This window comes from Dromiciops gliroides, chromosome 1, assembly GCF_019393635.1.
Source record: "Dromiciops gliroides isolate mDroGli1 chromosome 1, mDroGli1.pri, whole genome shotgun sequence".
Lineage (NCBI taxonomy): Eukaryota > Metazoa > Chordata > Mammalia > Microbiotheria > Microbiotheriidae > Dromiciops > Dromiciops gliroides.
This window is the reverse complement of record NC_057861.1, coordinates 161211291-161230767: the sequence shown is the minus strand read 5'-3', so window position 1 is coordinate 161230767 and position 19477 is coordinate 161211291. Positions and strand designations below refer to the sequence as shown.

The 19477-nt window shown below is 34.4% G+C and overlaps 2 protein-coding genes across 2 annotated transcripts in view; one reads left to right on the top strand and one right to left on the bottom strand.

Moving 5' to 3' along the window:
• Window positions 1–19477, bottom strand: part of EXOC2 (exocyst complex component 2) — a 224913-nt gene that overhangs the window by 139480 nt on the left and 65956 nt on the right. The window contains exons 7-10 of the mRNA XM_043975622.1: window positions 11613–11693; window positions 3677–3822; window positions 3463–3544; window positions 2117–2219 (exon numbers count right to left, since the gene is read on the bottom strand). Coding sequence (XP_043831557.1) covers window positions 2117–2219; window positions 3463–3544; window positions 3677–3822; window positions 11613–11693 — 412 coding nt within the window. The remainder of the gene's footprint in view (window positions 1–2116; window positions 2220–3462; window positions 3545–3676; window positions 3823–11612; window positions 11694–19477) is intronic.
• On the top strand, window positions 10597–10809 carry LOC122736870 (translation machinery-associated protein 7-like). Its single transcript, XM_043979278.1, has one exon. The coding sequence runs from the start codon at window positions 10597–10599 to the stop codon at window positions 10807–10809; it is 213 nt and encodes a 70-aa protein (XP_043835213.1).

Below are 19477 nucleotides of genomic sequence, written 5' to 3'. Positions count from 1 at the left end.
TACCCTGGAAATGACCTTTGATTCATTTGATAAATATTTTGTATGGACTTGCATGTCTGTAAGCTGCTGACCTTCTCCTGACCAGTCACAGACCAGCATCACCTGCTGCCAGCTGAGGGAACCACAACTTCCATTGTCCTACTGCTCGGTTCCCATCAGACATAGGTCTCTCACCACGTCCTTCCCTTTGTGGAAGGATACCTCACCCCATGCCACTCTGACTTTTGGCTCTCCTCTCCTCTAAGTAGAGGGTCATCTGCCCTGCCACTGTTTCTCAGGGTCCCATCTCGGGCCCTGTCACTCTCTTTTCAGACCTTAACTACTCTATGGCCATTCCATCTAACACGAATGGGAAACGAACATAAGCCCTCCTTTATGTGCTGTCTCCTTCAATTAGAATGTGAGCTGCTTTGATAATATTGGCAAAGCCCTTAGCTCTGGCTCTGACATACAGTAAGTACTTGATAAATGCTTTCCATCCAATAGAGATTGCAGCCCCTGAAAAAGCTAACATTTATATAGTGCTTACTATGTGCCAGGCCCTCTACTAAAGACTTTACAATTATTCTCTCATCTGATTCTCAACAACCCTGAGAGGTAGGTGCTTTTATTATCTCCATGTTACAGTCAAGGAAACTGAGGCAAATAGGTTAAGTGACTTGCCCAAGGCTATATAGCTATTAAGTGTCTGAGGCTGGATTTAATCTCAGGTCTCCAGGTCTTTTCAATGTACCACCTAGCTGCCTTAACTTCTTAACCTCGCTAGGTCTCAGTCTGCTCATCATAAATTGAGACTAGATTAGGTGATCATTATGGTGTCTTCTAATCCCAAATCTAGGATCCTATGGTTAGTCATTTTTTGTTAAAACTACTTGAATAAATGAAAAAAAAAAAAAGCAAAATAAACTGTACCAATCAAATATGATATAATCTGAGTTGCCACTGCTACCTATAGTTTTCATATGATATATGCATACTTTGTAGAATATATTATTATATAGATCTAAATAGGAAGATTTTTGCATTGTAAAATTCATTAGAATATATATATATATATAAAAACTGTTTCTAGGGCCTCTACTATTTAGAGATGCTGGGGAAGCATGCAGCTGTGCCTACCAGATATGTGACTTGAGTTTTTCATAGAATAATCAAATTAGAAAGGACAAAATTAGATGTTAGAGTTGTAAGAGACCTTGAAAATCATCTAGACCAATATTTTTGCTCAACAGATGAAGCCTAAAAAGGGAAAACGACTTGTGCCAAATCAGAGGGCTAGTAAACAAAAGTGCTATAGCTAGAGAGTCTATCAGGTGCATTTTTTAAATACCTTCTGGGTACCAGGCTCTTACTTAGCACTGAGCACAAGAAAGGCAAAAGATACTCCCTTTCCACAGGATGCTCCTGACCTAACGACTAGGTACAAACAAGATCTATCAAAGAATATGACAGGGGCGAGGTCATCTCCAAGGGAGGGCATTAAGGCCAAGGAAGACTGAGAAAATCTGCAACCTGAAGTAAGGTAGAAAAATCACATTAAATTATCTGTAATGTGTTGAGAGAAGCTTTTCAACCAGTGATCGATGGTATATCACTGTGGCACGAAGAACTGCCTGGCATGCCTAGAACCAGCTGAGTTATATGCCAGAAATCTTTATGGTACCCATAAAGATCAATCTGATGGATTGAGCGACATGAAGGATGCATACTGGGGTAAGAACCCAAATGGCCCATATATTGAGGATCTATAGTCCATCTTTCCTTACTTCCATGCCAGCAGAGATCTACCGTCTTCAAAAGTGAGGCATATGTATATGACCTCCTAAAATGTAGAAGTGTGCCAAAGATGTAAAATATGGAAAAAGCATATCAACCATATAAAATATAAAATGTTCCAAAAGGTAGAGAACTACAGCAGGGTCCACAATCTTTCTACTTTTATTAGCTGGGCAATGTTTCCCTGCCAGTGTTTCCTATTTCAGGAAAACATGTGTCTCCTAATTCTTCCAAACTTAGCTTCAGGGTACAGACACTATGCTCACTACCACACAGATGTATTTATGTCTATCTCTATCAATGAACACATAGTTAGTTAAAGTACTTTAGAAAAGATCACCTTATGTAACGTTTTTGATCATGTAGGGTAGATGGAGTCTCAAGCAATTTGTCCAGGAGTAGTTCTCTTAAGTCTTCAATTCGTGTTTCTACTTCAGCATAATCTATTAAAAAAGGAAAAGGTAAAAGTTAATGTCAAGGAAATGCAATCTGAAACACATTTTCCTGTCTTTATAGATGTATTAATCAACTTAATAAAGAAAATTTAATATAGACAGCTTATGAACTGTATTGAACTTTCTTGATTAAGTAAAAAAAAAAGTTTAATTTGCTTTTAAGGTTAGAATCCTCAGAAGCACATGGTTTTCTGAAGACGGGAATAAGAAATGTGGTTTTACTTTTGTCATAAAGTATCTAAGATTGAGGCCAGCCAGTAAAAAGGTTTTCTTTGTGAGTAATCATAATTGAAAAGCTTTCTCATTTTCCCCAGAAAAATGTGAAAAATAATATAACCACTTTCCCCGCACACTTCACAGGGCTATGGTGAGGATCAGATAACATATGTGGTAGCACTTTGTAAACTGTAAAGTGTTATAAATATATAGGTTGTTATTATTATTTAGTGACAAAGCTCTGTGATAGTTTAACCAATTATTTTGATTTTGCATTCTTACCACTAAGCACTGGTGGATTTAAATGATTACAACTTAAACTCATTCTGACAATCAAGTACAACTATTAAATGATTAAGATAACATTAAATTATTTCCATAGTGACAGAACCAAGTATAGAACTTCATTTCCCTGTAATATAGATATTCCACTCTCTGGTCCCCAAACTCAAAAAAGCAATTTATTTTTTTAAGATGATGAATCTAACACTTTTCACACTTAAAGCTAGTACACATAGAATCATAGCCTAAGGCATGCATTATATATTTTTTCAATGTTTACTTAATGAAAAAAGTTAATCATAAAAGACCATCATTTAAGCAGTGTCTATCCATACATCTGAAGGGATATGTTCACAATTTCTTTATTTATTACTATTTAAGTAGTTTTGAAATCACTAGAAAAATATAGCTGACCTTGAAATGAAAGAATTATGGCATAGAAGAGATCAGTTTAGCCCTATGTAAGAATAATCAGAAACCTACTTCCCCCCAAAAAAATCCCTGTTTGAAGACTCCCATAATGCTACAGCTTAATAAAATGCCCTAGTTAGAAACTCTGCTCAAGTTATTGTTTAAAATAGTTGTTCCAAATTCTAAAGAGAGCACCGAATAAACACATATAACATTCTTTGCACAAGTTAAAACACATGTAACATTCTTTGCAGAATTATAAGTTCCCCTTCTTCCTATAAAAGGAAAGCTAAAAATCTAAAAGTAATAAACAAATTCTTACATTTCTTGAAAACTTGCACCTCCGTTTTCCCAAAGAGAGACTTGGCTTTTTCATAGTCATTAATGACTACATCATAATCACCCTTTAAAACAATGTTTTAGAGACTGTCAGTATCGCTCAATAAAAACAGATCTAATTAAACTTTTGAAAAATGATAAATAGCATGCCCTTAAAACGTACAAATAGGTCTGCATATGATGTGTATACATACTACCTTTTGAATATTCCTTTCAATATTTAGAGGAAGATTGAAGAGAAACTTAAAACGCTGAAGAACATTTAGCGCATTTCTTGTGGAATCCGCCTTGTCCTTTCGGCCTAAGACTTCTTGAAACAATGTATCAGCAGTGTTACTGGCCCCTATTTTTAAAATAACAAAAAAAAAATCTAAGAGATATATCTTTTTTTAATCAAAATTTATTCAGTCTTTGGAATCAAAATGTTGTATATCACCACTGTATTGCATTTTTAAAAGTGTATTTTTTCAAAATCAGGTACATCGAGAATGTTACAGTTTACTGAAATAAAATTTCAATCTTGACGACATAACCCTTAATGTGGTAAGAGCTCTATATAATTAAAAACCACATTTTCCAAACCTAAGTGCTTAATTTCACTGTGGTGAACTTACAGTTTATTTTAGCCAGTATTCTAAATTTTATAGTAAGTCTCAGGCTCTTAGGTTAGTTGATTAACATAGAATGTATCCTTACTAGCACATTAGCAAAACTATAACAATTAAATTCCATGAGTTTGATATTTAGATGTATGGTGATAAGAACAACAAAAAAAAAAAACAGACTTCTGACGAAAGGATTAAAACACATTGCTTAAAATATTTCATGCTAGAAAAAAAGTACAAATTACAAAAATTACTTAGTTTGATACGGTATAATGTACAATTTTAAAGAAAAAGTACTATTTTTAAAAACTGATAGCCCTTCATTTTTTCATTTCAACAAACAGTTGGACATTACACAATTCTTATGCTGAATAAATATCATAACGTTGTGAATCACAATAATGAAAGGACTGCTTTATCAGAAATCCCAAGTAAAATTTATTTTATGCAGAAATAGTTCAAATTTTTCACCTTATGAATTATTTTTAATTAGTCACAAGGAAAAAGGGGGGAAAGGTTAAACTGTTTTTGCTTGTTTGATCACTGCCTATCAAAACTTTCTACATTATCTGGTCTAGTGACTATACTTTAAGCAAAGATGAAAAAATTACATCAGTCTCACTGGGTGGCTTGCATGCCATATTCTCTAGTCAACACTGTGGGTGGCCTGATCATGTTAAAAGTTGTCTTTGTAAAATAATTATTTTATCTAAATAATGTTGAAACTCTGTTGAAAATTTAAAGGCCTGATGTAAAAACTTTGTTTTGTCAAGAAAACCATTTTCACCACGCAGTATTTCATGTAAAATATTCTGATTTTAATACATATGCATATGTGTACATATACATGCCATTCTGCCCTACTCTCCAAATCTTATAAAAACTGGCTAGACGAATATCTGAAATATGCCTAGGGCTAAAGTTTTTTCCCTTAAAAAAATTATGAAGTGATTGTTTATTGATTTTTTTTTCCAATATAACAACTTCTTGAATAGTAGACATATAAATAAGCAGATGTGTAAAATGGGTTTTCTTTTTATTAAAGAAAAGTACTTTATTTTGAAGTTAAAACTAAATGTCACTAAGGATTTTGATCAAGAGATCAAAAATACTTTTCCCTCATTACATAAAGTTGCTTTTTAAGAGATTAAGTAACAAGTTAACTCATTAGCTACATTTTAATGCAATCAAGGTAAAAATATGAAAAATATAAATTCTTAATTAACTTCCCTAGTAACCTGAGAGTAATTTAAAAGATTAAAATGTATTGACATAGACAATCAGTCTGCAGCTACAGGGAAACTTAAAAAAAGTTTAAAGGATAATTTCTGGCCAGAAAACTTAAAACGTACGGGAATTCTTTTTGAAATGGAGCTACAATACAAAATTAATTTAATGATCATTGTCCAGTTTGGTCATTCAATTAATATATATGATGAATAATTAAGATAGCTTATTAAAAGGCAAAAAGAAATTTGTAACACTAAAATTTTGAAAAATCAATGCTATCAGTTATAACTGGGTTCTAATCTTTTAAGAAAAAATAAAAGGTAGAAACCACTGCCTGAGAAAATGAGCATGACTTAGGTTTTGTGCATTTCTGTTTTTCTATTTCAACAAATATAATGCCACTTGATATGTGTGAGAAACTTAAGGATACTGCTAGAAGACAAAATATTATCTTCAAAACAGTTTTCAATTTCAATGTGTCAAAAAGTGAATAGCTTGGTACTGTTCTTTTAAAATGCAACATGCTATCTAAAGGTGAAGAATTGGACTACCATTACCATTGCTTTAGGGATTAAAAACGTGCATATAAAATGAAAATATGTACATGTCTTCCTATTATCCTATTAAATTCCATGAATTTCAGAAATACATTTCTGTGAGGTAAAAGTTTTGGCACCAGTTTAGGCATTCAAAAATTTAATTTTAGAGTCATTTCAGCTATATGAGCATACACAAAGTGTGTATTTAATTCTTTCAAATAAGCACTGTTAAGACTTTGGTCAAATGGACATTTTTTATTAAAAGAAATCATAGGTTAAAACAAAACTACAATTTATATCAGCATGTCTTTTTTTTTAATCCTTCAATAGCACTTTCTATACATTATCGTTTTATGTAACACATGATTATTCCTAATTCAGCGTAAAGGAGCAAGACAAATATTTAAGTAATAGAGCATTTGCTTCAAGAATTTTGTACAATTAATCTTACAGAGTATGACCATATGCAGTTGAAGTTTTGAGAAATGAGTGTGTAATGGCTTTAATCAAAGGTAATATGTAATTGATTTTTTTTTAATTTCCTAAAAGAATTTTAAAACCTCTGCCTTTTTAACAAATAATTAAATTCTAATAGTAATTCATACTTAGTAGTAAATTTCATATAAAGCTTAAGAAATAGTATGTTCTAGGGGCAGCTAGGTGGTGCAGTGGAAAGAGCACCAGCCCTGGAGTCAGGAGGACCTGAGTTCAAATCTGACCTCGGACACTTAACACTTACTAGCTGTGTGACCCTAGGCAAGTCACTTAACCCTAATTGCCTCACCAGGAAAAAAACAACAAACAAACAAAGAAATAGTATGTTCTTTTTGTCAAATGATATTAGTTATGATAAGACAGATGGGTTTTATATGTATAAGGTAACATGCAATTCATAAATTAGCATGTGATACACAATCATTTTGACAAATGAAAAATTCTGCAGATCCATGAATTCTAAGTAACCCAAAGCTTTCTATAAGAGAGTACCTCTCACCTATGAAAATGATACTACTAATGTATTATCTATGGGGCACACAGGTTTTTTCTATTAGGGAACATAGGTTTACATTTGTCTAATATGTACTCTCACTTGGTCTTCACTGTACCCATAGCATTGCCAGGTTGTGTTCATGGATAGAATCTGGAGCTGTGGAATACTAAATAGCTGTGAATGGGTCACATTATACTCAATATCATGACTTCACCTTTATAAGTTAAGTAACACAAATGACAAAATTACAATACTAACTGGAAGGGCATTGAAGATAAAGCAACAGACATGGTTTCAGGAGCATGGTGTTTAGAAAAGTCCTTCAATTTGGGAAAAAGAAAGCTGGAGTTGAGAGAAGAGATGCCCAAATATAGTAGAAGGCTTAGAAAGATTTAGGATGATGATATGGGAGTATTTTTGAAACCTGCAGCTGAGATTTTTAGGGTAGAAAGGCAAGAATGGTATACAGGGATCACTGATAGAACTGGAAAAGAGGTGGGCTGAGAAGATACAAAAGGAATAGTGAGGGAAGTGAGGCTGTGTGTACAAACCTAGGACATGTTCCTCAAGACCTCTTAATATCTACTTATGACATGAATGCACCAGACAACTCTTCCATACTCACTACTTGGCTGAGTGTCTGAGACTAAACTAGCCTTGCAACTCGATCCTAAGTCCCAACAGTCTTCTCTAGTAGTCAGTGAGATCCTTTATCTGTACCCTGTAGTTCTCACAACTCAGTAACTACAAGAATACCAGGTGCAAAATGCTTTCAAAAGCTGTTAACTGCAATAGAGTAATTCCAGCACTGCAGCTGTCATAACCCTTAGTAGGTGTGACAGCCTCCTAGATGGTTTAATCTGGAAGACAAACCCTTAATTGCATTGGCCCCTAGTCATTTAAAGTGATCAGCTATGTCTGCAGAATAATATTAAGGTAAAAGGTGCTGACAAAATACTCACATGCCCAGAAGTCCTTTCTTTCAGGAAAACCTAGTCATATAACATTAAAGCTTTTTTTTTTTTGGTTAAACTATAATAGGTTCATTGAAAGCAAGTACTGTGCTGTTCCGAAATCATATTCTTATGTCTCCTACATTGTGCTCAAAATGTAACAATTTAGCATATGCACAGTACTTTACCTAAAAGAAAATGAACTTGAAGACAAGTCAAACTAAACTTCATTCCTTGAAATGCATTTCAGTAAATGGTTTTCATGAGATTTGGTGAACGAAAAAGCATTACCCGATGGCTTACCTTCTGGCAATGGGTCTTTTCATACCTAGCTAAGCCTGACTTGAAGCCAGAGATACAGTTAGTTGTTGGGGCCAACCTGAAGCCTATTAAGCTGAGGATCATGTTTGTCATGAATCATGGGAGCAGATAAAATGATCGGTGGCACTGCTCAATGCAACTCCTGATGTCTAAGGAAATTTCTGTAATCCAAAGTGTCTAATGTCTGCTTATATTAGATTGCTACCTTTGTAAAGGGTTCTCCTCATCATAAAACTTTAAGCCCAGCATTTAGTAATCATGTAAACAATATACGGTCATGGCAAAGATAGCTAGGGTGGTTCAGTGGATAGATAGAGCATTTGACTTGGAATCAGGAAATTCTGAGTTCAAATCAGGTCTCAAGATACTTACTAGCTTTGTAAGTCACTTAACTTTTCTCAGCCTCAGTTTCCTTATCTGTAAAATGGATATAAAAATAGTACCTATGTCCCAGTGTTTTTGTGAGTATAAAACAAGAAAATATTTATAAAGCGATTTGCAAACTTTAAGTACTACATTATTGTTTATTATTATTATTATTATTATTATTATTATTATTATTATTATTATTATTATTATTATTAGACCAGCTCCTGACTGGATCTTTAAGTACCTTATGGAATACAGGACAAAAAGAACCGTGGCTACATCACAGGCAAATTACCTGTCCAGAAGCAGCTTGATGACACTGTGAACAATGTCAGGCCTAGAGTTCAAATCCAGGCTCAGACACTTATTAGATATGTGACCCTAGGCAAATCACTTAACCTATATTTGCCTCAATTTCCTCATCTGTGAAATGAGGATAATAATGGCACCTATCTCCCAGGACTGTTGTGAGGATCAAATCATATAATAGTTGTAAAGCACTTAGCTATCATTATTATTTTATTCTAGCATTAATAAATTATTTTAAGGTTGCTCATAAACATAAGCTTTATATCTCCTGACAGATGACCATTATATGCCAATAATAGATTTTAAATGCCCATTTATAAACTTTAAAATTTGAAACAGATATGTTTTTGTTTTGTTTTGTTTTGTTTTTGCGAGGCAATTGGGGTTAAGTGACTTGCCCAGGGTCACACAGCTAGTAAGTGTCAAGTGTCTGAGGCCGGATTTGAACTCAGGTCCTCCTGATTCCAGGGCCGGTGCTCTATCCACTGTGCCACCTAGCTGCCCCCGAAACAGATATGTTTTTAAAAGTTATATCTAGGAGGGGAAGAAACTCCAGGGTTCCTCCTTATTATGGAATAACAAGGCGGTTAAGAAAGAGGAAATAACTAATATGCTTCTCTAATTTAGACAAAGTAGCTGACAAGGGTGGTAAAGACAACAACAAAAATACAGTAATATTAATTATCTAGACCAAAGAGCTTCCTAAAAGTTATCTATTTACTTCAGCTTCTTTTAATAAACTTTTTGAAAAATAGTGTATACTCAGCCCAGGTGAGAGTACAAAGGGAAAAAAATTCTGTTTGCAAAAAACCCCATTTCATCCTTGGCATAAAAGCAAAATGGAATGATTCAGCCCTTAAATAGAGTTGAAAAATGTGTGTCAGTAAAAATTTTCTAAAAGAATTTTATTGTAGGGGCAGCTAGGTGGTGCAGTGGATAAAGCAGAGGCCCTGGATTCAGGAGGAACTGAGTTCAAATCTGGTCTCAGACACTTGACACTTACTAGCTGTGAGACCCTGGGAAAATCACTTAACCCTCATTGCCTTGCCAAAAAAAAAAAAAAAAAGAATTTTATTGTAATATATACAAATACTCAACTAATAAAGTATAAATATAATGGGATGGATTTCCTATCACCATTTTAGGAAATAAAAACATAAAGGAAAGTTACTCATGTTAAAAGAATTTTTTTTTAGCAATTTAGGTATAACTTGTATCACAATTCACAGTCACAAAATAAAGATATTAGTCTGAGCAAACTAAACTACATTCAGAAGGTGTGTGTGTGTGTGTGTGTGTGTGTGTGTTTTTAACTGTGCTCATATAAGGACTAACAGAATGAAATATTTTTGTGAAGTTAATTTCTTTTGAGTTCTTTATGCTTGGCCTCCATTTCTCTAGCTTTAAAAACTGATAGTGGGGCAGCTAGGTGGCGCAGTGGATAAAGCTCCGGTCCTAGATTCAGGAGTACCTGAGTTCAAATCCGGCCTCAGATACTTGACACTTACTAGCTGTGTGACCCTGGGCAAGTCACTTAACCCTCATTATCCTCCCCCCCCCAAAAAAAAGTGTATATAAAAACTGATAGCACGATTTACTTAATCCTGCCAAAAGTAAAATAAAGTCAATTTTTAACTAAAGTAAATATCAATATAAATTGTCCGTAGGTATTTCTAGAGAAACTTCTTTTACTACAAAATAATATATGTCAGAGGCTGACTTTAAATTTCAAAATGAAAAATGCTGAGCAACAGAAATATTTTAATACTTAATGGTGGGGGAAGCTGAGCAGCTTGCACAATGTCGGGTGGTGAGGGTGGTAAGAAGAAGCCTCTGCAACAGCCCAAGAAGCAAATCAAGGAAATGGATGAGGAAGATATAGCTTTCAAACAAAACCAAAAAGAACAGAAAAAAAAACTGGAAGAGTTAAAAGGAAAAGCTGCTGGGAAGGGAACACTTGCCAGTGGTGGAATTAAGAAATCTGGGCAAAAACAGACATTCCTGTGTAGATAAGATGGTGATTCCTTTTGGTTTCTTTCTTGTTTTGTGACATATGCATTTCCTACTTCAACATCTGTTGCCACCTGCAGTCAAGATTGTGTCATCTTAATGAATCTATTGTACATTGTAATAAACTTAAAAAAAATACTTAATGGTTCTGTACTTTCTTCAATGGGGAACATTCCTCCACTAGGTAGAACCCAGCCCTCCTTATGATTTTTGCACTCTGCAACCAAGCTGATGATCAGCTTTTCTGAACTTTACTAGTAAGTTAAACCTTGGGACATAGGTACTATTTTTATATCCATTTTACAGATAAGGAAACTGAGGCTGAGAAAAGTTAAGTGACTTACAAAGCTAGTAAGTATCTTGAGACCTGATTTGAACTCAGAATTTCCTGATTCCAAGTCAAATGCTCTATCTATCCACTGAACCACCCTAGCTATCTTTGCCATGACCGTATATTGTTTACATGATTACTAAATGCTGGGCTTAAAGTTTTATGATGAGGAGAACCCTTTACAAAGGGATCAAAAACAACAAGGTTATTTACATCCACTTCTTTCATGACACCAATTTTTACTTTTTCAAAAAATGCTGTTTTTTCAAATTATGACATCATGGAAATGATGCCAGAAAATAAATATCCATTTTAGAAGTATTTTTAATTCCCTTTTCTTCATCATATTAATACTATGCTGAAACAGGCACTAAAATGCAATTTAGTGTTTGCTACTATGAAGAAAAGTCAAAAAAATATACTAAAGTTTGTTACAAAATCCATAGATAGCTTCTGATAGGAGAATAACACTTACTGTTCAGAACATTCTCCAGTTTTTGCGTCATAGATCCTTCTACTTTCTCTGTTCCATCCGCTTCCAGTTTTTGATGGATAGCTAGAATAAATGTCAAGTTAAAATGCAGACCATTTTAATGGATGAGAACACATTACATCAAAATGACATCTTTAAACAGCTTTTTAAAAAATGATCATATTATTTTCACTGCTAGACAGGAATAACACAAACATGCAACAGTTTGCAAAGTAACCAGCCAGATACAGCCAAAGTTATTCATAGTTTAGCTCTATTAAAATAACACATGATATACACACTTTAATCATCTACTCTCTAAGGTTGAGCAATAAAAACAATTGACTTCAAAAAAGGAAAGAAATATAGAAATCATAACAGACAGTTTGGCACCCTGGACTCAGTTACTATAACTACATGTTGGCAGGTGACTGACTATTTGAAAGTCACCTTTGTTAACTCTTCGGTTTGCCCATATGAAAAATAGATTTATTATCAACCTCAATGAAGAGTTTAAAGAAATTCACCTTTGGGATATGATAGGGATAGGAACTAGATTCATGATTTCCTAGCTTTAGGGAGCTCCCAGATGAGGAAACTTCCTTTACCAAGGCAGGTGGGCCCCTTCCTTGCAACTTGGAGTCTTAGAGACAGCACAAACAGGTTAAGTGACTTGCAAAGGGTCACACAGCCAGTAGGTGTCAAAGGTAGGACTTGAACCAAGGTCATCCTAGTTCCAAGGCCCACTCTCTATCCACTAAGACAGAGTGAGATCAAATACGGCACACTATACACTCTACTATAATACAGAGGAGAAAGAACAGGCCTAACGGGTCAGGAAGATCTGGGTCTAAGTACTCATCTTTGATGGATAATGGTTATATGAATCTGGTCAAGTCATTTAACCTCAAAGACCCAGGTAACCTAAGACTATTAGTTACAGATAACCAATAAAATCACAGGTCCAGACCTATCTCCTGCCCCCAAATACTACTATCTTTACTTTTAAAAATATTCCCAATTGGGGGCAGCTAGGTGGCACAGTAGATAAAGCACCGGCCTTGGATTTAGGAGGATCTGAGTTCAAATCTGGCCTCAGACACTTGGCACTTACTAGCTGTGTGACCCTGGGCAAGTCACTTAACCCTCATTGCCCCACAAAAAAATTTTTTTTTTTAATTTAAAAAAATATTCCCAATAAGTGTAGGAACTATTTCTATTCCATTAAACAAACATTTATTAAGTGTCTACTATGTTTAAGTAAATCTTGTCAGAATGCTCAAGACAGAGATACAGACACACATATATGTGTGTCTGTATATATATATATGTATATATATGCATATATATATATATACATATTAACATACTCCAATACAGATATGTGGGGATAATACAAAGCATATTAAGGTTTTAAAAAAAATTACACATGCTCTAGTGTCCATAAAAATATTTATTAAATAGTAATCAAGTAACCTAAAAATGTTAAATATGTCCCAACATTGTCTAACTTATGAATTTTAAAACAACACATCCAAAATCAGACACAACTTGAAATTCAAGATAGCGATAACGATATGCTTTCTTTTTATTTTTAATCCCTTTTTCTTATTTAAATTAACCCCTATTCAATTTATATTTATTCTTATCACTGATCATAATACAGTTTGAATTCATGTCTGGAATATATAATTTATGTCTATATCACACCATGTAGGATAGATGGCCTAATATAAAAAGTTATAGACTTGGAGGCAGATGAAAAACTAGGTTAAACAGAGGGAGAGAAAAGATCTAGAATCTAAATGTCCTTACTTCCAGTGCTCTTTTTACTACACAAATATAGCTGCTATAATTAGGTATTTATTTCTTTTAAAAAAAATCAGAAAGGGATTTGCAGAGGCTCTAAGTTGAATGACAAGCAAATATTAGCAATAACATTTCCACAGCAGGATTGAATAAAATTTTTTTTTATTTTGAAAATTGAATTAATATTTCTTTTTTTAAAGAAAAAAATTGAAGCTACATGGAAGAAAAATGTGAACCTATATTCTTTAACTATAAGAACCCATATTCTTTATCTGTGAGAAGAGCAAAAATTATAGTAAAATATTAAAAGTTAGATGAGCAAAGTATGTGTTGTTCACTTGCTCCATGGGTCCAAAATTACTGCCTGTGGTTGCTGCTCTTTTAAATTCTACAATTGATTTATGTAAAAAGTTTTTCACCACTCAAGTTCCTATTTAGGCCAATAGCTGAAAAAAATATATAAAATGGTTTTAACAGGTTTTAGCAGAACACAGTGTTTTTTTTTTCTTTTTTGGGGGCAATGAGGGTTAAGTGAGTAACTTGCCCAGGGTCACACAGCTAGTAAGTTTCAAGTGTCTGAGGCTGGATTTGAACTCAGGTCCTCCTGAATTCAGGGCCGGTGCTTTATCTACTGTGTCACCTAGCTGCCCCCGCAGCATACAGTCTTAATCTCCTATTTAGGATGGTAAACCAGTTTTCTTGTCCAAGGACCAGCATCACTAAATTTGAAGAGGCTCCACAACACCAGGTTAGCCAAAGATTCTTTTGATCTTAACAGTCCAGACCACAGACTACAAAATATTAGAATAGGTGCAATCTGTATAATAAGTACTTAGGTAAACAATTCACAAACCATTTAAGTTACTAAGTAATTAGAGCTTTGTCTAGAGAGTGAGGGATTCAGAGTTGTCAAACCTACACAGAAATGCCTGATTCGTGAACACAGGTAAGCCACTTTATCTCTCAAGAGTTCAAAAGAAAAAGAGATTGGATTTATTTACCAGATGGGTAATATGACAAAAAAGGAAAATAGTAAATGTTGGAGAAGCTGTGGGAAAATTGGAACACTAATGCATTGTTGGTGGAGCTGTGAACTTCTGGAGAGCAATTTGGAATTATGCCCAAAGGGCTATAAAGATGTGCATACCCTTTGACCCAGCGATACCACTATTAGGTATTTTTCCCAAAGAGATCATAAAAAAGGGAAAAGGACCCACATGTACAAAAGTATTTATAGCTGCTCTTTTTGTGGTGGCAAGGAATTGAAAATTGTGGGGTTGCCCATCAATTGGGGAATGGCTGAACAAGTTGTGGTATATGAATGTAATGGAATACTATTGTGCCATAAGAAATGATGAGCAGGGGATTTCAGAGAAACCTGGAAGGACTTACATGAACTGATGCTGAGTGAGATGAACAGAACCAGGAGAGCATTGAACACAGTATCATCAACATTTTGTGTTGATCAACTCTGATAGACTCGATTCATCTCAGCAATACAACGGTCCAAGTAAAAGTACTTTCAAGGGTGGCTTTCAATCTGTTTAGGAGTCCTTTGAGATAAAATTAACAGCAAACAAAGGGTGTAGGAAGAGTGTTTTTTCTTAGAGCCACTAGAATTTGTTTTCATTTCATTATAGCATCTTTGCCAAGAAAACTCCAAACAAGGTCATAAAGAGTCAGACATGACTGGACAACAATAATCATCCCTGTAATATTTTCCAAGATAACTTTGGGGAGCTACTTCTTTCCCTTGAAGAATTTAAAGGAAGCAACTGACTTTATATAATCTAGATAGATAATAGATAATCTATATGTGTATAGTTTAAGTAATCTACAAATAGATTATAGATCAATATGTAGTCATTCTTTGGTGATCAAAGCTATATTTGTTGTTGTTTCTTTTAAGTAACCACGTTGAATTTATTACATGCTTAAGAAGAAACATTAAAAATAGCACTAGAGGTATGGAATAGAGATTTGTGGTTTGTGTTAGATTTGTAAAGACTCATCTTTCTGAGTTCAAATCTGGCCTCAGACACTTATTAGCTGCGTGACCCTGGGCAAGTAACTTAACCCTGTTTGCCTCAGTTTCCTCCTGTGTAAAATGAGCTGGTGAAAGAAATGGCAAACCACTCTAGTATCTTTGCCAAAAAAGCCTCAAATGTGAGTGGAACACAACTGAAAAAGATACCCTTCTTGGGGACATTTTCATTTTACAAGGTATCAAAAACTTTCCCCAAAGGAATCAACATCTACTGGTATGAATTTCAATCACAGTGGCAATCCAGTGAAGGAAGTGCTTCTGGTCAGAAGGTAACCTTCATCAATGTGGATTATAGCACACATTCTGCATTAGTTATTATTTATTATTATCTTATTTGCCTATTTTAAGGATAGTCCTGCTTTCATCACTATAGCAGATCATTCATAAGCATATCAATAAAATTTTAAAAGAAAATTCAAAGACCTCAGCTACTAGGATAAAGATTCACTATTTGACAAAAATGCTGGAAAAAATGGATAGAAATGTAAAAGAAATTAGATTTAGACCAATACCTAGCACCTCATGCAAAATAAACTATTTAAGTCAGTTAGATGTCATAGTGTATGACTGATAGAGCATTGGCCTGGAGTCAAAAAGACCTAAGTTCAAATTTGGCCTCAACCCTGTACTAGATCCCCAAGGTTTGTTTTGCTTATACTAAATTGCCCATTCTGTTCATATCAGCCCAAGCCCAGCTTTCCTTTTCACTCCTTCTACCACACACTACACATCACATAAGTATATTTTAGAGATTCAATTGTAAGAAAAAAGACAATATTACAAATTCTGAAATAATACAAAGAGTAAGGCATTAGCAGCATGTATACAAGAAAACTGACTCCAATGCTGAGGAGCTGTGTGACCCTGAGCAAATCATTTAATCTCTCTGACCCTCAGTCTCCTCATCAGGAAAATGAGCATAGTAATAACACTTACACCACTGGCCTCATAGGGGTCTTGTGAGGAAAGCAGTTTGTAAACCTCAGAGCGCTACTTAAATGTGAGTTACTCTTCTTATCACATGAACAGAGAGTAATTGGAGACATGCTCAATAACCATAGAATGAAAGGGAAGGACACAGTGGCCAAAACATTTGTCTTTGGGAACATTAGCCCTGACGGGGTAACATTGTCTTTTCTGGCATAGGTGGGATCATGTCTTCTTCATGTCCCCCAGACCACTCACTCAAAACTATATTTGTAGCAATAGAATATAAATTACTTGGGAGCAGGGGCTGTTTCATGTTTTTGTATTCCAAGTGCTAAGTATCTAGCACATAGCTGACATTTGTTGAATGAATAATATGCCTATTGGTACAAAATCATTCACTTAAATATATTATGGTGACTGTTACAAAAATGTTACTATATTCATGGAGATTTTTTAAAATGTAAATATGTATGATCTTAGTAAAGCTAACATTGAACAGGAACTAAATTGTCTTAATAACAAAATACATTGTAGACCAAGATGGATTAAACTTGTGAAGAGTTTGAATGAGACAACCACCAGTGTGTCAAAGGAAGATTATTATTATCCAGGTTGTAGCTATGGTGGCTAGAGTTATATTAAATGAAGACTTAGAGAAACTAAGCTAAGGACAAAAGGTTTTCAAACATGTCCTCTCTTTTCCCCTCACCACTCCCATTACAAAGTAGCCCAGAGCTCTGTACTGTTTCTTTATCAGACTTTTCTCTAAGATCATTTGGCACCTTTAAGGAAAGAATTACTCTAGACTTTTGCAGAGTTCCTTATTATTATTATTATTATTTGTATAATTGCCATAGGGATTTTTAATTTTTAATTCTTACTTAGAAAAGAGTACTTGGTATCTGTAAAAATCCTCTTTTGAAGATGCTGTATGTGGTTTGTCAATGGTAATAATACATTACATCTCTACAATAATATAAGCAGTGGTCCTGTCTGGGATGTTATTTTCCAAGCAGACTTTGATAGTATGAGAAGTAACATAGCCAAATTTACTGACACTGACAAGACCCATCACTAATCAGGAGGTCATGTTGAGGTGAACTTAGGTCCCTCTCAGCTCAGTTTACAATCTACTTTGCTGACAAAGCAAACTTCTCCTCAACCATCTCTACATTAACTGTCAGACTCAAACTGTCAGCCAAGCATAAGGGGAGAGGAGACACTGGGATCTGATAAAGCAATCCTATTTTCCTGGAAATTAAACCAAAAAACTAAATGCTCGGTTAGCCTTTTGTTTTATCGGTAAACACTTTCTAGATTGCATAATACAAAAACCCAAACCAATGAACAAAAAGTTCAATGAGAATGATTTTTCTTTTTTCTTTTTTTATTGCGTGAAAAAATATTTTATAATGTGAAATTTGGACAATATCTACATTATGAAGGAAATTCATAAAAATGCTTTTTAAAAGGCGAGGCTGTTGAAAGTTACAACCCTCATCTGGTGAATATAATTGACTCAGAATGTATTTTAAGCAACTTATTCTACTTTGAAAAGGAGAGTTAATAACAAGTCAGTTCATTAACAAGTATTTATTAAGTGCTTACTATATGCCAAGCACTTTGTAATTTACAAGAGCAAACAAAGGCGTGATAAAGAACTAAAGAGATGTTTCTAGGAGAGTGATGCACAGATATATACTTTTGGCTCTATTCTATATAAGACATTTACCAATAGTTTAGAGGAAAGCACAGATGATATGACAAAGCAGAAAGGATAAGTCAATCAATCAAAAACTGATTAAGTCTTTACAATATGCAAGGCACCATGCCAGACAAAGGGGAGACAAAGATGAAAAGCAAAACAACTCCTACTTAAGGGAATATAGAGTATGCTGAGGGAATGTGGCATGTTCATGATGGGAAACAAAGAGGGATCTAAAACACATGAATGGATAAAATAAGATTATCTATTATGATAAGGATAAACATAAAAGTCTTACACGTGGATGCAAAAATAACCACTGGCAGATATATAGCATAGAATGTACAGGGGTGGACAAAGAGTTCAGTGAAAAAGACCATGTGTTATTAGTACTACAAAGTGTGCCACAGTGAGGCATTTATACTTCACTGTAGTTATTTGTGTATGTGAAATGTAACCTCTACTAGACTTTGAGTCCCTTGAGGGCATGGACCGTTTTGTCTCATCTTTGGATCTTTAGCTGTTCACTGAATATAGCAGGCAACTAATTAATATTGTTGAATTGAATCTAGAAGCAAGTTATTCTTCTCTGCTGACTGTCCTTAACTAGCTCTATGGTTCTGGTCAGTCATTTTACTTTTCTGGGCCTCACTTCCCTCATTTAAAAATTGAGGAGGTTAAACTATATGAATTATAAAGTTCATTGCTGTTCTAAGGTTCTATGATTCTATAATTATTCCTTTATTTGGTAATTATTTGTTTGAAAACAGGAGGCAAGGAAAAAGAAGCATGTAAATTCTTAAAGCATCCACAAAAATTATTTTCTGCTAAAAAGAATTCAATACAAAATTAGAAAACAAAGGGAAACATTCTGGAAAATGAGGTCTTTATTTCTAGTCATAAATGTATACAACTTCCATTATAAAATGAAAAGTTTATCCTAGCTCTATATGCTTTCCCCCCAAACATTTGGTGTTGGCTAACAAGAAGCAAATCATTTTTTGTTTTGGCGTAAAGAGTTTAAATTCTGTTCACTTTGCTATAGATGAATAAGGCACATCCTTGAAAAGATTCAAAAAAGTATCAGGCTACACCTCAGTGCTCTTAAGGATTCATTTTGCTTCTCTAACATTATAATTTTAAACTGCTGACTGTATATTTTATCTGCCTTAGCATCAAGCACCTTCTTTTCCCCTTCGGTACTCTTCCTATTAATTTGATTATACTGGAACAAAATTATACATCTTTCCCCCATTCTGATTATTGTCACAGGGTCTCTAAAGCCCTGCCTAGACGTCTTTCAATAGCTCATCATTTTTATCCTCAATGACAGTGGTGCCAAATCTGTTGATAGAACTTTTAAAAAAAACTGAATGC